The 18092-nt window shown below is 40.8% G+C and overlaps 1 protein-coding gene across 1 annotated transcript in view; it reads right to left on the bottom strand.

Moving 5' to 3' along the window:
* LOC139581071 (protein FAM171A2-like) overlaps positions 1-17906 on the bottom strand; it is a 60790-nt gene extending 42884 nt beyond the window's left edge. Inside the window, exon 1 of the mRNA XM_071410439.1 lies at positions 17666-17906. Within this exon, the coding sequence (XP_071266540.1) occupies positions 17666-17831 (166 nt within the window). The 5' untranslated portion in view covers positions 17832-17906. The remainder of the gene's footprint in view (positions 1-17665) is intronic.
* Positions 17907-18092: the final 186 nt, after the last annotated feature.

Below are 18092 nucleotides of genomic sequence, written 5' to 3'. Positions count from 1 at the left end.
TGATACAGACTCTGTAGGGGGTAACACTATGTGCTTCGCAGAATCGTGTGTGTGTGTTGTTTTTGTCACACTGCTTTGCTTTATTTTGGCCAGGTCGCAGTTGTAAATGAGAACCTGTTCTCAACTGGCCTACCTGGTTTAATAAATGTGAAATAAATAAAACAATTTAAAAAGTGTGTACGGCTAGCCAATTCACAGGACCATTGATTGGCCCAGTTCACATTTTCACATTCTAAATGGGTCAATGGCTCAATTGATGCAGGTTGCTATGAGGTGTCCCCAGATAAGAATGTTGGGAAAATGGGTCGCTTGGCAGCTCCATCTAGCATGGAGTACAAGGCCCAGTGATTCCATGGTGCCATACCGAGAAGATGACATCATCTCCATAATTAACATACAACATGAATCAACAAACACAACAACCCACATGAAGCTATGAGGGAAATCACATTGTATGAACCGGTACTCAATAGGGGTACTCAATTCCTCTATGTGCCCAGATTACAAAAACGCTTTCTCTGTGAATATTATTGTGCCAATGCAGCAAGCTGAGGTTGTTGAGAGTGCCTCCTTGATTTTTGAGGATACAGAGCCAAGAGCTAAAAGGCTGAAATCATGGCAGGAAATACAAGGAGATGCAAATTAAATGTCATATTAAACCTGACACTGAACTGGCTCACAGTACCCCCCCCCCCCTCTCGCTATCTTTCCAACCACCCTCTCTGGTACATATCTCTTTGGTTCTTTTGACATTGATGAAAGTTGAAGGAGATTCTCGAGAGGTATCAAACAAAATCCTGAGAATGGACTTGTTACTGTAATGTAAACTTGCAAACTTGTCATGTCTTGACCACTAAGTCCTGAAATTGTGTACGACACTCGCTCCTCTCCAAGCAGGGCAATATAAACATAATTGTCTCGTTGAGCTCAACACTAGTGCTGTAGAAATTGCAATAGCACAGCAATGTTTTTGAAACAACTGAAATGTATAGACATATATTATATTTGCAAATATTACACTTGAATATACAACCATATGCAAACAATTAAAGGGTTTATTTATTGTTCGTGCACGCTAACAAATGTAACTACACACAATACCAAAGGCAATATCAGCATGTAAAGTAGCTAGTTAGCGCAGTTTGTTTAGGTGATTTTACAGCTATCAAATTAGGACTCTACAATCTCACCATGTTCAACCTGCAGATCAATGTGCCTCACAGAGTGGAGTCTAACATTCGCCACGGTAGATAAACTTTTGAGGAGATCGGAAACGTTGAAAATGCTACGCCAATGGTCCACGTGTTGCATTCTGGACGATTCTGGGACGAGGAGTGCTCTCCTTCAAGGAGTGAATGGGAGTCTATTGAGCGCTAGCTCAAAAACCCAACATGTGCATGAATTTCGTCAAAATCTTTTCTGAGATGTGAGATAATTAACTTGCCATCTGTAATATCGTATAGCTTTGGAATCATTCAATTTCGTACTTTTGAGATTTTCTTAGCAACCGCGTGACACAGATTGGTCGACCAGTCGGGCGTATACAATACTTCATTCATTGGATTCCTATCTCATTTCTATAATATCTCTGGCAACGGCACCATGCAATGCACCCTGGACTAAAGAGGCAGACAAGTAGGAAAAATGTGATAGACCCTCCATTAAATTACACATTTCTCGAGGTAGGAATATCGCAAAAATATGATCAATGGCTTATTCGAGAGAAGACATCCTCCAGAGTTATGACATCAGCCAGTATTGAGATCTGACATGTATGAAAGACGTTTTCGCAATCTAAAAATCGTATTCCTATTAACTTCCAGTGTAGTGAGAGCGACTTTATCACAGTGCTATGTCATACTGGCGTGAATTTTGCCTGCTTGAATGCCAATAATTCAGATACACATGAAAACATAAAATGACCCAGGGAATCAATAGAACATCACTCAGAGATGCACAAAAATAATATAACATTCAAAATGGGTGAACCTTTCATGTAATACGCTGAAGTTGTAATGTAGGCCTAAGCGCTATCTAGCTATGGTTCAGCTAATGTCCCCTAACGTCAGCATTCAGCTAACTAGCTAATGCAGCTATTACGATGTAGCAAAGGAGAATGCAGAAATAATTGAGTTTAGTTTGCTACCTAGCAAGCGCTGTAGCTATTATACTATGAACGACACTGTATGATAAAGTTACTGTACCTATATATTCGTATGAGAGGGGTCAATATTCATGTTTGATATGCAAACGTTACTAGCTGGCCAGCTATGTAAGCTCATTTTATGCATGTACGAACAGGAAATAAACCCTTTAATTGTTTGCATATGGTTGTGAATTGTTGCATTATTCAAGAGTGTAATATGGTTTGGTTGTATTATTTAAGTGTGTAAAAGTGTTATGTTTTAGATGAAAAGTTGCTTGCGGGGATCAGTGTGCTTAGCTTCCTCCACTGTCCAATTGCCCCATACTGTGCTCGAACCAGTGATCCTCTGCTTTGCAACACACGTGACCGCCCTCCTTGACAGCGTACCAACAGTTTGAGACACCTAATAGTTACTGATTGGATGGCTCCATCCGCAACATTTCAAGCTAGCTCTGGAGTGAGCTTATGGCACATTCTTAACCTCTAACGAGCCTCTACCCCGGGTCCGGGATCACCCCCCACCCCCCCACACACTGATTAGCATAGCTAGCATAGCTTCACAAGTAGATAGTAGCATCTAAATATCATTAAATCACAAGTCCAAGACACCAGATGAAAGATACAGATCTTGTGAATAAAGCCACCATTTCAGATTTTTAAAATGTTTTACAGGGAAGACAAAATATGTAAATCTATTAGCTAAACACGTTAGCAAAATACACCACTTTTCTAACTCCATCAGTTTCTTACTACTTCAGGTGCTATCACCAATTCGGCTAAACTAAGATATTGATAGCCACTAACCAAGAAAAAACCTCTTCAGATGACAGTCTGATAACATATTCATGGTATAGGATAGTTTTTGTTAGAAAAAAGTGCATATTTCAGGTAGAAATCACAGTTCTACATTGCAGCTGCAATCTGAAATAGCGTTGGAAGCAGCCGGAATAATTACTGAGACCGACGTCAATTACCAAAAGAATCATCCTAAAACACTTCAGAAAAATAGACAGCCTACAGCAATCGAAAGACACAGATCTTGTGAATCCAGAGAATATTTCAGATTTTCTAAGTGTTTTACAGCGAAAACACAATATAGCATTATATGAGCGTACCACAATAGCCAGAATCACAACCGCATTTACCAGCTGTAAATGTTAGCGATCGTAACAACCCAACAAAAGATATATAATTTGACTAACCTTGATATACTTCATCAGATGACAGACCTGTAACATCATATTACACAATGCATATAGCTTTTGTTCGAAAATGTGCATATTTAGCAGCACAAATCGTGGTTATACTATGTAATCACTACAAACATTGCATGTATTCTGGCCGGCGCCATTTTGGATTAGCGCCTATTCTTATAAAAATACTATTCATAAACTTGACTAAAAAATATAAGTTGGACAACAATCGAAAGATAAATTAGTTCTTAATGCAATCGCTATGTTAGATTTTTAAAATTAACGTTACTAGACATATAGTGTGCGTTGCAGCCAGACCAGTGCCTGCAAAAGTGGCGCGCAAACACTATGACATTTTTCCACATAAATACATAATAACATCATAAATAGTTCCTACTTTTGGACGAGCTTCCATCAGTATCTTGGGCAATGTGTCTTTTCTTCAAAAGAATAGTTGCTTTGTTGTAAAACGTCCTCTTCACCTTTGGAACTAGCTGCTACCATTAGCTATGTCGCACACACATGTCCAAATCCTCAAACTAGATACAAAGGAAATTCAGAAAAATAGCACTATACTCGCATAAACTGATATAAATCGGTTTCAAATAACATCGTTATGATGTTTCTAACACCTATATTTAATTAAATTACAGACGGATACATCTCTGGTCGATAACTGAGCGTTCCAAAATTTCATCCTGACTTCTTGCCAGGCGCCATGACGAACGAGACAAAGAAAGGTACTCTCGTTCCATCCGGCTTTATAACCTCGGACAGCTACGCAGACAGACCATTCCACTTCTCATTGGTTACTGACATCCAGGGGAAGGCGGGTGCAGTTCAATTCCAGCCATAGGATATACACAGGCTTTAAAACTGAACCCAGATCAGAGGATAATTCTCAGACCTTCGCAAGTCATGTCAGGATTTTTGCTGTAGAGGGAGTTCTGGGTCACCCACAGACATAATTAAAACGGTTTTAGAAACTAGACAGTGTTTTCTATCCAATATTAGTAAGGATATGCATATTGTACGATCAAGAATTGAGCAATAGGCCGTTTAATTTGGAGACCAAAATATGCTAATGCGGAACAGCACCCCCTATAGTTGCAAGAATTAACTCCATTACACTTGTTTATTGGCTAGTGGCTACTGTGATGTTTAAGGCAAATTGGAGCTGCAGAACAAGAATGTCATGTTGCCAGCTTCAACGAAAGGTAAGGCAAAGACGTGATGTAAATTGAAAACTGTATGTACATATTATGTCAATTAAAATCTTGTTGCAGTGCCTCTCCAACTTTCGTCAATGAGAATAGGCTCCCCCATCCTCGCTCACTCCTCTTTCTCTCTCCCCCCTCCCTCTGGTACCTCTCTATTTTTCCCACCTCCCTCCCTCCTTCCCTCTGCAGATGGGTATTCAGAAAAGGCTGAGGGAAGCTGAGCAGCAGGGTGGCCTTGGAAAAGGAAGGTAAGTATTCCTGCAATCCAACAACGTCCCATTTCCATGTTTGCTCACAGCCAGCTCTTCCTGTATGTAAGGTAGGCTCATTTCCATTCCATTGTTTAACACACACATTACCCACCACGATCTGATCTGAGCCATCTCATTCTGGCTACGGGCCAAATCTCATCTAGTCACTTGACAACTCGCTCACACTACACAACTCAATATAAATTGGTGATTTTGCTGATTGAGGTACTGTAGGCTATTTGAATAGAAATCATCTGTTATTCAACGTTCACACACTTTCTTTCTTTAGCCTCCCCAGACATGATGCACAAACCTATTGAAGCATACGTGTGGGTTACTAACGATGAGGTTTATGGGGTGAACGAGGACAGTGCCGGTCGGTGACGTTTAAGATGAGGGAGGAGTATTTCTTTTTGAGCATGGCCTTATTTCTATTACAGAATATGACTGTCATTCATATTCCATTCACCCAGCTCAATGTAACGTCAATAGGTTTAGGCTACAAAATTATACTCAAATTTTCCCTATACCCATCATGAGGTTGCAACAATCTAACTTCGCCTAAGAATGAAAGTTTATAACATAGGTACACAGGTCGAGGGAATTCATTTGAGTAATCAAGGTGACAGACAGTGACACATTCAATACCGCCTTGCACACTCTTGCCTGCATCAAGCTGATCTAGGGTGTAATCATTAGTCCAACAATTGCAAAAGAGAGTTTCTATTGTAATCCCAGTTTGGTTCCGTTTGCTTCAATTTAAGAAATGTTTTTCAACAGAATCGGCGGATTGAATACACACTTGATCACACGCAAACACAGTTCACTTTCATAGCAGCCACATACAAACAGCATGATTATTTTTGCTCATTGTATAACTCCTACTCGAATCTACGCACTCTCTTACTTTTTCCCTTTGCTTGTGTACTTCAGTGCACAACACATCAGCTGTCTCAGATCAGGCGAGAAATAAAATAAAATCCAAGCCAACCCATATCATAACTGTTACACACAGCCTACATCGTTGTCACCAAATTAGCTAAAGTCATAGTCAACATAACTACTATAACTAACATGTTTGTAAACCCGCTAGAATCATGCAGTACAGTGTACAGTCAGATAGCAGTTTAGTAATTACACCGTTGGCCCCTCGGGTTGCAATAAATTAATAAAACCAAAAGCTTACCTTAACTTGGAAGAGTTCCAGTGTTGGATAGCCATAACCAGCTATCTAACATAGCATCCCTCGCCGTTAGAGCCTGGTGTTTGAGTAGTCTGAACAAGCTAGCTGCCTGTTTGAGTAGGCTGAACAAGCTAGCTGCCTGTTTGAGTAGGCTGAACAAGCTAGCTGCCTGTTTGAGTAGGCTGAACAAGCTAGCTGCATTCACTAGCTAAGTGAAAGTGAGGGAAAAAAAAGAAATATAGCTAGCTCTCTTTCTCTCTCTTGCTTCTTCATTTCATGCACTGCTGTGCAAACTAGCTAGATTCATTATCTGATCCTTTGATTGGGTGGACAACATGTCAGTTCATGCTGCAAGAGCTCTGATAGGTTGGAGAAGGTCCTCTGGAAGTTGTCATAATTACTGTGGATGTCTTTGGAAGGGGGTGAGAATCATGAGCTAGGTTTTGTATTGAAGTCGATGTACCCAGAGGAGAACGGAAACTATCTGTCCTCCGGCTACACCATGGTGCTACCCTATAGAGTTCCGGCAGCTACTGTAGACCTTGATTGCAAAACAGTGTGTTTTAATCAATTATTTGGTGATGTGAATATATTCAGTTGAATCTAAAAAGGATAACTTTTTTCATTTTCAGTTTCACTATTTTTATTAAATTCACTGAGGAGGATGCCTCCACTGAACGAGGGTGTAAAACGGAGATCATCTTCATTGTGTGTCTTTAGCTCCTCTGTCCCGATGCCTATACACACTGCTGCGGTCTCTTCTTGTTAAAATGTGCCATCGATTACACACTCACTATCAGGTGGTCTCGGTGCAAGCAGTAATTGTTCCAGAATGCAATGCAGTGACAAGGGCTCCACGGGCCACGGGGAGAGCCAAAGAGAGATGGCGGTCTTGTTTGTTAAAGGAGAGAGAGGTGGGGGGAGCAGGAGCATACAGACCCCAGCCATGCAGGAATGTCTGTCCTTGCCTGTGACCCTCATCAGTAGCCAGCAGACTCTGGGCCGGACGGACGGACAGACAGAGCTCTCCTGAGACTGGGGGATATGGTGGAGCACTTTGACTGATGAATAGCTCCTTAGAATGTGTATCTGAAGTGGGGTAAGAACTTCCCTTACGGAAAAACCACATGAATTTCACGTGATCTTATGTGAAGTTAATGTGATAATGTGACAAAATGTAAAAGCAACATGTGATAACAAGAAACTACACATGTGAAAACATTTGAGCACATGTGAAAACATGATCTAATGTGAAATAAATGGGGATGCAACATTTCAACATGTGATACCATGAAACTACACATGACAAGCTTGGAATGTTTTTAACTTGTGAAAACATTATATAACTTATAAATGCCTCATCAGCTTAGTTCAACCCAAAATACAAGCATGTTTTACTACAATGTTTGTAAACAACAAATGCTAATTTCTTGTTAAACTGCAATTCACATGTGAGGTGAAAAATGGTATTCTCCTCATATGTGAAAAGGTGGCGGTATCATGTGAACTACATTGAATACATGTGAACATATGGTGTCATATGGTTTCACATGTGTCTCTTATGTTTTCACATGAACATTTCAGCTCAACGTGTGAACAGTTATTTCATATGTGAAAATATGATTTCACACGTTTTTCTGGTAAGGTAAGTAATGAAATGGTATGGGGTTTTTAAAGCTGGAATCCTTTGTGGCTATATCCATTTTTGGACTTATCAATTAATGATACAGTTGAAGTCGGAAGTTTACATACACCTGGTTGGAGTCAGTAAAACTTGTTTTTCAACCACTCCAACAATTTCTTGTTAACTAACTATAGTTTTGACAAGTCGGTTAGGACATCTACTTTGTGCATGACACAAGTAATTTTTCCAACAATTGTTTACAGACAGATTATTTCACTTAGATCATTCACTGTATCACAATTTCAGTGGATCAGAAGTTTACATACACTAAATTGACTGTGCCTTTAAACAGCTTGGAAAATTCCAGAAATGATGTCATGGCTTTAGAAGCTTCTGATAAGCAAAAAATTGTAGAACTCCACAAGTCTGGTTCATCATTGGGAGCAATTTCCAAACGCCTGAAGGTACCACGTTCATCTGTACAAACAATAGTACGCAAGTATAAACACCATGGGACCACGCAGCCGTCTTACCGCTCAGGAAGGAGACGCGCTTTGTCTCCTAGAGATGAACGTACTTCGGAGCGAAAAGTGCTAGGACCTTGTGAAGATGCTGGAGGAACAGGTATAACAGTATCTATATCCACAGTAAAACAAGTCCTATATCGACATAACCTGAAAGGCCGCTCAGCAAAGAAGAAACCACTGCTCCAAAACCGCCATAAAAAGCCAGACTACGGTCTGCAACTGCACATGGGGACAAAGATCATGCTTTTTGAAGAAATGTCCTCTGGTCTGATGAAACAAAAATAGAACTGTTTGGCCATAATGACCATCGTTATGTTTGGAGGAAAAAGGGGGCTTGCAAGCCGAAGAACACCATCCCAACCATGAAGCACGGGGGTGGCAGCATCATGTTTTGAGGGTGCTTTGCTGCAGGAGGGACTGGTGCACTTCACAAAATAGATGGCATCATGAGGTAGGAAAATTATGTGGATATATTGACGCAACATCTCAAGACATCAGTCAGGAAGTTAAAGCTTGGTCACAAATGGGTCTTACAAATGGACAATGACCCCAAGAATACTTCCAAAGTTGAGGCAAAATGGCTTAAGGACAACAAAGTTGAGGTATTGGAGTGGCCATCACAAAGCTCTGACCTCAATCCTATAGAAAATGTGTGGGCAGAACTGAAAAAGTGTGTGCGAGCAAGGAGGCCTACAAACCTGACTCAGTTACACCAGCTCTGTCAGGAGGAATGGGCCAAAATTCACCCAATTTATTGTGGGAAGCTTGTGGAAGGCTACCCGAAACATTTGAACCAAGTTAAACAATTTAAAAACAATGCTACCAAATATTAATTGAGTGTATGTAAACTTCTGACCCACTGGGAATGTTAGTTAGACTTAAAAGCTGAAATAAATAATTCTCTACTATTATTCTGACATTTCACATTCTTAAAATAAAGTGGTGATCCTAACCTAATTTTTACTATGATTAAATGTCAGGAATTGTGAACAACTGAGTTTAAATGTATTTGGCTAAGATGTATGTAAACTTCTGACTTCAACTGTATATACCCATTGATTCTTGAAGAATATAACTTATAAATGCCTCAGCTTAGTTCAACCCAAAATACAAGCTTGTTTTACTACAATGTTTGTAAACAACAAATGTAAACAAACACTGTATAGCCTCAAGACATGGCTAAAAATATAATTTTGCTCTGTCTATGAATTTGAGAGTGGTTACATTTCTCCAGGCCCATCCCTCAGCTTTTCACCAAAACACAGGTGGAGTGACAGCTTTGATATTGTTTCAATTAAGGATTTTAGCTTTAAGCTAAATGGCACACTGTTGAGCTAAACTGTGTCATTAAAAAAAAAAGTAGAATTCTCAGAAGTCCCCTACACATTCATTACCTATAATACAGTACATCTCTGCACTTAGCAAATGAGTGCCATCTGCACTGCTATTTTAGTTATTTGTTAATCTGACAATTTTCTCATCATTGATCAAATGTACTTATCTCAGCAATTTGAAAACCCTCAGATCAAAAAATGTAATCAATGATGAGAGAATAGTCAGATTTCACAGAACTTCATGTGAAATAGCATCACGTGACGTTTTCCAAAACCACATGGTTTTACATTATTTATAATAATAACATTACAAAATAAAATGTTGCATGTGCAAAATATGTGAAATCTGGTGATTTTCCACATGTGAAATCATGTTTTTTTTTCTTCCATAAGGGCTTCCTCAATCTGGACAGCCTTGTAAAACTGTTTGGGTGAGTTTCCTGAGAGGGCAGATAGGATGGAAGGCTGACGTGTCACAATCACAGTCTGTCCTTCTGCTGTGAGCAAGGTCAAACCTCCTTGGAAACTCTTTGATCTAAGGAGACTCACTCTTACCCCAAATGAAACACAAAGGGTTTGAGGTAGAGGTACCAAGGGCGAGGAGAGAGTTAAGAGGAGATAAATCAAACCAAATCACCTCCACCTCCTCCCTACTCGCATCGACCTGCTGGAAGTCATCATGAGGGACTTCCTCAGGCTGCACATAGAGGGGGAGAGGAGAGAGAGACAGAGAGAGCAAAGAGAGCTGGAAAGAGAGAGACTTGGTGGGGGTGGGGGGGTCCTTGGTTAGGTCCACAGCTGGAGTACATCAGTAGAGAGGATCTCTCTCAGGCCTCAACACCATTATCTACCAGGGCCCAGGGGGAGAGTTATATGGTGTGTGTGAAGGTTGTTAGGGGTCTTTAAAGTTGGGTTACAGCTTTGGATGAGACGTTCAGCTTGAACCCTACCACCTACATGCTAAAAAAGCTATCTTTGATTACACACAAGAAGGGCTCCAAAAGCACTTCATGTGTAACATTGCGATCTTTACCAAGACATTTCAGAATAATTACAGCTCCACTCTCCAGCATGAGATGAGAGGAGCTTAGAAAGTGAATGGTTTACTGCTTTTGTCGTAACATGCGTGGAGGTTTCTGACTAACTCTGCAAGCAATGATAGCTTAGCTTGTCATTACAAGGAGTAAAAGTTTCGATTAAATGAAAAAGATTTTAGCTTCCTCAGCAGCAGGTTAACAGTGCAGTACACACAGGTTGATATGTTGATATGGCTGATTTCCAAGTGTCATAAACTACTGCTTAGTGTCCCCAGAGAGGAAACCCATCCACCGGTCAGACAGCGTTGGCCAAGGTGCAGGGCATTGTTCCATGTGGAATCACAGCCTCACAGGACACATCAAGGCTGTTCTAGAACAGGAAAACACAGTTCCAAGCCAAAGTCCACAAACAGTTCCCCCTACTGTGCTCTCCTTGAGAGCCAGGATCCCAGTGACAAGAGGTTAGTCCCCTTGAAGACCACAGAGGAAAAAGGAGAGGACACTAAAATACACTTGATATGAGAAAACAGGATTAACAGATGGCACAATTTCTGATTGATGAAGTAGAAGCATAACTGTTACAATCAACTCAGAGTTTATGCACCGTCCCTGCTTTTTCTTTACCGGTGCCATCCTGCTCCATATGAAACCAATGGTAATTTCTGATCTGTAATTATGAACAGTGATTCATATCATTAAGGGGGTCACTACTTTTCATTGCTGGGTAACAGTAATTGTTTCTGCTCATTTGCACAAGAAGGAAGTGGTGAATAATCTAATAAAATCACATGATTTCACCACACGAATGAGTGGCGTGCAAATGACCGATACTTCCATAGTTAACAGTCACGATTCCACAGAACCTGATGTCTACACAACAGGCCGAATGCGGCAATTTGTTACCATGGCAATCATCGAAGAACACGCTCACCCGCGCCCACACAAAACCCCAGCTAGTACATATTAATGGTATCAAAAGCTTTTTTGTTACATAGTAATACATAACTCACAGAAGACTGTTGAATCTACATGGTGTTTAGGCACTCATAGCACTCTGAGAAAAAGAGTTGTATCTGAATCAAACAGCTGCTGGAATGGACAAAAAACACAATTGCACGATCTGGTTACACTCGGAATAATCTGTGGTCAGAGTGAGGCCACGGCAGCTTGCTGGGATGCAGTAATACAACTTGGTCATCATGTCCAGATGTTTTGGATCTCTGCAGCCTAGCCCAGATGTTTAAAGCTGGCCTGGGACATCACATCGGCTTGTACTGCATGTGGTCAGTGAGAGGATCAAGAGGAGTAGCTAGAGAAACTAGCATGTGGAGGTGAATTACATACACAGAGCCTTTCATACAGTATCTCCATACAGTATATGGCACTGACATACATACAACAACCTTGTACAGTGTCAGTATCTCACAATTGAATTATGGCTGATCATACGTTAACCTAACAACATAATAAATCAAGGAAAGATATCATGATGGTTATACGACGATGTAGCTCACTCACCCTCACACCGAGAAAGGGTAGTTGCAAAACTGACAACATTGTTGTGTCCATATTTTCCTGCAACTTTTTAGCTTTTTCTTTGCAATGTCATAAAGCGGCAGGTAAGAGTCTTGGGCCAGTAACTGAAAGGTCGCTGTTTCGGATCCCTGAGCCGACTAGGTGAAAAACCTTTCGATGTGCCCTTGAGCAAGGCACTTAACCCTCATTGCTCCTGTAAATCGCTCTGGATAAGAGCGTCAATTTTTTGGGGTTATTTTCTTGCCAGTCTTTTTGAGTCATTCTTTCTTTACAAAATACGTTGTGTGCCAACTGTGTTTTGGGAATATGGAAGCAAATTCTCTTTGGACATTTTTATAAAACGGGTATGTGTGGCAAATAAGCTTACATGCCAAATTAGTCAACTGTTCTCAAACATAATCCATATTAAAATGTGGAAGCCTACTTAACACAAGTGAGATAATAGAAACAGAAAATAATGAGGGGACTTAGATTTAAATGCCAATCCACAGAGGATTTGATATGGTTTCTTACTGGAAGCCTTTCCAAATATCACATTTTCCAAGGAGCAGAATTTCATCCATTACTAAGGGCAGGAAAGTTGGATATGAACTGTGAGTATCCTAGCCAAACTGAATACTACATAGCAAGTCAAACGATATATTTAGGAATTGCTTGCTGGCAGTCCTTGTTTAGAGACAAGACAGGTTGTTTAGATTTTATCAGGCTCACTTTTGGAGTAAATTAATCTCATTCCAGAATAAACTTGTCATTAGGAGGAAAATAAAATCACAAGGCAAGAATTCGAGGAAAGAGCCACGGTTCAGGGATCCACCCATTGTGTGGAAACAAGAAACAGTTGTTGGTCTTAAAAGACTTGTCCAAAATGTCCAGTACGAACGCTATTTGTTCAAATATGCTATCATCAGCCTAGGAAGAATAAGTGCATGTGTGTACTGACGGTCCACCTATATATACAGTATTGTATGGTCTAAAAAACAAGAAGCACCATTAACCTGTGTCCTGCACACAAAAACCATGGAAAACTTTTGCTGTGAAGTAATCCATGTACGGACATGACTTTTGTTGTGCTTTAAGAACAACCAATAAAGACATTCTATAGAATAAAAGAAAAGATTGAGTACTTCAATGACTAGGGCGTGTCTCTGTCGTAGCAGGACTGCGCCGGGTGTGTTAGGCTGTCTATATTTCCAAAGGGGTGCTATGCTGTGCTACTATGCTATGCTATGTCCAGACAGCTCTACTAGTCTCCTCTGAGAGGAGAGAGGGTGTTAGGTGTCAACAGTCGGATTCCTCCCACTGTACAGCTGCCTGGGCAAAAATTCCTTGGCAGACAGCCAGCCCCCCTTCTTCATAGGCTACCGCTACAGCAAAACAGCCTGGCTGGTCCTGGTCCACGGTGCTCTGAATCCTAATACAGGATGTCAGTCAGAGCAAGTTCCTGAGTCAGATAGACCCACTCTTTCTAGCCTGGTCCTAGATCATTATTGTACTGTCTTGCCAACTCCTATGGTCATCGTGACCATATGATTTGGCAAGACAGCACAAACTGATCTGGGACCAGGCTACGACTCTTCAGTAGAAACCAACTCATTTGCCCATGTCTCAGCTCCACTCCCAGCAGTAGAATGTATAATTAAAAAGAAATGATTGAATTGCTAATTACAACTGATCTCTTCTTGACATTGCTTCCATATTTGACATAAGTGTATGTCGACTCTACACTGCCTGCTATTTCCCCCTGGACGGATTAGTGAGAGCATTTTCACATCACAATTTAACCAGACGTTTTTTGAGATTTTCAAAAGATCCACAATCCAGATTTCTTTTGTGGCTAAACATCAAATAATATGACCTGGAGAGGTTGTCGCCCTAAGCCATCAGAAAAAAGGGGACCACAATGAAGGAAAAACTCCATAAAAACTGTATATGGATGCTGGAGGCATAAAAAGATAAAACACCAACCGACAATTTTTGTTGGAGCCGGAAACATAATTATAATAATTTGTACACTGCAAATCGACCACAATGTAGCCCAAAAATAGATTGTATTTTAAAATAACTATCAATTCATACCTTGATCACGTGTTTAAATGTTTTATTCATGTGAATAGTTTTCCTAAATGAAACTAACTTTAGCTAAATTCCTGGTGATTGTACAGTTTTTCTGGACCGAAAATTTAAAAAAGGTTTTGGCCCACTTGCCGCCTGTTGTCGACCATTGCCATAGAGGCTCAAAGTGCAGCAGTGTATAGATATGGACAGACTACCCCCGAAGTGCAGCTATACAGAACAACCACCCTGTCACTGAACTACCCCATGACATTGATAGAAAACAAACAAGAAAATGTATAATTTTGCTCATTAAAAACACAATAAAACCTAGATCTCAGGGTATAGAAGGGACTGTTCTGCCAAACAATTACGAATCTGAACAATTAGGAATTGTATGTGAGCCTGTATGGTTCACCTGCCCAGCGGCAATGGAGAGAAAGATGGGGGGGTACAGACAACACAAATCCATGGAAGTCAGCTCACATTAGACCCCTGCCTGGCCAGGCCTCAGCCGGCTATTGTCCGCAGACCGTGGCAGGCTGCAAAGGTTGTCAGACCGATTAGAACAGCCAGGTGTTGGTCATGCAGAAACAGCCCAAGAATAACACACATTTTTCATGCTTTGGTTGTTGCTCTGGGCAGTGGGCACAGTCAGTCTGCAAGTATACACAGCTGATGCTTTTACATAAACCCCTGAACTCAACAACAGCAACACTGCCTCCGTCCTCACAAAAAAAATGTCATCAACCTCAGGCGCTAAGTAGCTAGCAATACACCTCAGACGTTTGAAAATTCAAGGAGACGGACCATAGAAGCATCAACGATCGTATGAGTATCTCTGTCTGAATGACAGACAGCACCTGGCTCTTGTAAGACAGATAAACACGAACTTCAAAAGAAAGCCACAAATGGACATGTGACAAACTGCCTCAACTGGGTAGGACACAACATAGAGGTCACTGAGAGGGGAAGGGGCAGGACTCACCATGGACAGATTACAATGGCAACAACATCAAGTGACAAAGAGAAGACACGTTCCACTCAGTCACTCTGATCTCAGATTTCAGCATGGAATAATGTTAAGACAAACCAAGATCACGGTTTACATCCTACTGAAGATGACCTGGAATCAAAAGTTCCTTTTCAGGACAATAATTCAGATATGAGGATTTCTTATGTCAGTGAAAAGTCAAATTTGTTTGAAAGAAAAATACGACCATTTTCATATATAGTATTTCTAAGTATCCTTAACTCTTCTACCATACAAACCTGCTCTCTGGGGACATCAGGCTTACATTGAATATTGCGCTATTAGACTCAATTATGAATAAATAACATCCCCATGGCTAGGTTTAATCCCTACATAATTAATTTTAACAGTATATCATTAATATGTACGCCTTGATTACTGACGCTGCAGAGAGTGTGCACCGAAAAACGGCATCCCAAATGGCACCCTATTCCCTATGAAGTGCACTACTTTTAACCAGGGCATGTCGGACATAGGGTGCCATTTTGGGACGTATCCAAACATCTACCCATAACTAAATATGAATCTTCAGGAGGAGCTGAGCTGACCCAAGACGACAGTCGGGCACAATTTGACTTTGTCCACAGCATCACCCTTCACTGATCTCTGAAATAATTTCCTTTTACTTCCTAGACCAAGCATTTCATTGGTAATATGATACTTTTTTAAATAGGCTGTGGTGATTCATCTCATTCTTGCTGAGCTACTGAGCTGTTAAAAGAAAGGAACTTCTACTGCGATAAAAAATAAACACTCAAGCTTTTTCCCACCGGCCTCAGTTCAATCCACAAACGCCTTAATTCTTTCATAATTCTTTCAGCGACTCGACATAGCTTGGATGGGAAACTCTCAGACTGCTTCAAAGGGACCTCTACTTCTGAGGAGAGATTGAGGTCATGAGCTCTATGATAAAGTAATGAAAGAACACCGTCTGACAAATCAATATGGGGGCGAAGGTGTGGCCGTGGTTGACGACAACACCTTCAAATGAATTAATCAACATTTCCTGTCTCTCCAGGTGGGATACTTTCTATCAACCCACGGTGTAATAACATGGTATAACGACAAGGTGCTAGAGACTGATGTGATTTCCCGTTTGAAAGTGTTTCAAGAAAGTTGAATCTATATAGCTATACTGCAAGGACAAACTATTAGACCAACCACAACCAGTTTGCTCAGTCTGTGAAGCTATTGGTATTCACATGGATAATCTATGGTTATTCATAGATAAGATTAGAGAAGCTAAAATATTAAATGGCACTGAATTTGACATGTGTGGGTTAAGAAGCTCTACCCATCTTGACAATCTTGTCCAAAGCACTAAGCAATAAGCACTTCTTCCAGAAATAGGCTTCTTTGGCGGGAAACAGCTTAGCTAATGAAATATAGATAGCGGACACGACTTCTTAAAAGCCTGCTTAGCTATAAAAAGAGGCATCTACAAGGAATTGTAACATATTGAAAGTATCTGAACTAAACCGTGCTTGGACCAGTTGAAGGATAGGGAACTGTATGGGAGAGAAATCACTACCAAGCATTGACACTAGCATCCACTTCAAGCACCTTGGAAGTCCCCCTTTCTCCTGTTCAGTTACAATGACAGACAGTAGGCCTATATCCGTCTGTTTAATTGCAAACCATAGTCTACTGTCCCAGGACCGCCTATTTAATAATAATAATAATAATAATAATGGTGAAATGATTCCTGCTGAGAAACTGATTTGAAATAGGATAAATGAAATGTGTCAAAAGTCCTGGGAACCAAAAAACAAACATTGTTGAAATTATAATGTCCTTTGGCCATTCATGAGGCCTCTTGGGACGTAACAACAACAAGAACAATGTCAACAATGGGTGCATGCAGATGACAGTAGCCAAAACAAGCTTGTCGACCATCTCGCATTCACAAATGTACAATATTTTGTGCTATACAGGCTGCAAGACTTGAAACTCGTATAGGCCTATTTTTCTCGCATGGAATGATTATATTGATTTAGATTTTTTTTTTTTATATAGTTATACGAACCATCGGTGTCTGACAATTGACCGTTTGCTAATTAAAAAAGATCTAGTTGGGATCTTCCAGAGTTACATAAAGTTAACGGGCAGGTATAGAAGTTTGAACTAAGCTGACGCCTCATCATAGCCTAATTGCTATTGCACATCTTAACGGAATAATGCAACTGCTATTGATCGGATATATAGTCTAGCGTTAAATTAGATTGATTTACAGATTTTACCTACAATGGCCCATCAGGGGAGGGTGCTGCAGTTCAGTGTCCTTTGTGTCCTATTCTGCAATGAAGTAACCACAAGACCAGAGCATGCGGCGACTACATTGTGTTCATTCGTGCGTAGACTGTTATAGCTGAATAAATGCGACGGTTACATAATAACTCATCCTCATCACTGAGAGGGGCACAAATAATAACAACATCCAATGCGTTAGCTATAGCAGCCTATCATATTCGCCACCACAGACTTTCCCCTCAAAACTCGAACCTTGACGAATCTCTACGAATAACTCACCAAGTGCTCCCTGGTCCGGAATGGATTTAGCAAGTCCTTCCCAAAGATTGCCGAGAAAAAGAAAGAGACAAAGAAGACGAGATATGTGCGGTGGTGGCATTCTCACTGCGACATCACCAATTCCACTTAGGTGGCCATTCATCCATATTGCTTTTGAGGTTGGCATTGACTGCTCCCTTTTCGCGCTGCCTCGGAAGCCTACTCCTTGCTCGGCTCGCGCTCCGGAGTGGCTTCACAATTCCATTGTCCTACGTGGGAGGGGACGCTTGCTCTGCTTAGTGGGTGGTCGTGATCGCCCCCTAGTGGTACCAAAGTAGAGTGTGTTCACAGATGGACTCCTATGAAGGTCTATGGGCCCTTATAAATCCATCTCAAACCCTATTAGGAGGACGGTGTAATTACAAATGTAAGAACACAGTGTTCCATT

This window comes from Salvelinus alpinus, chromosome 1 (assembly GCF_045679555.1).
Source record: "Salvelinus alpinus chromosome 1, SLU_Salpinus.1, whole genome shotgun sequence".
NCBI lineage: Eukaryota > Metazoa > Chordata > Actinopteri > Salmoniformes > Salmonidae > Salvelinus > Salvelinus alpinus.
This window is presented reverse-complemented; position numbering and strand designations above follow the sequence as displayed.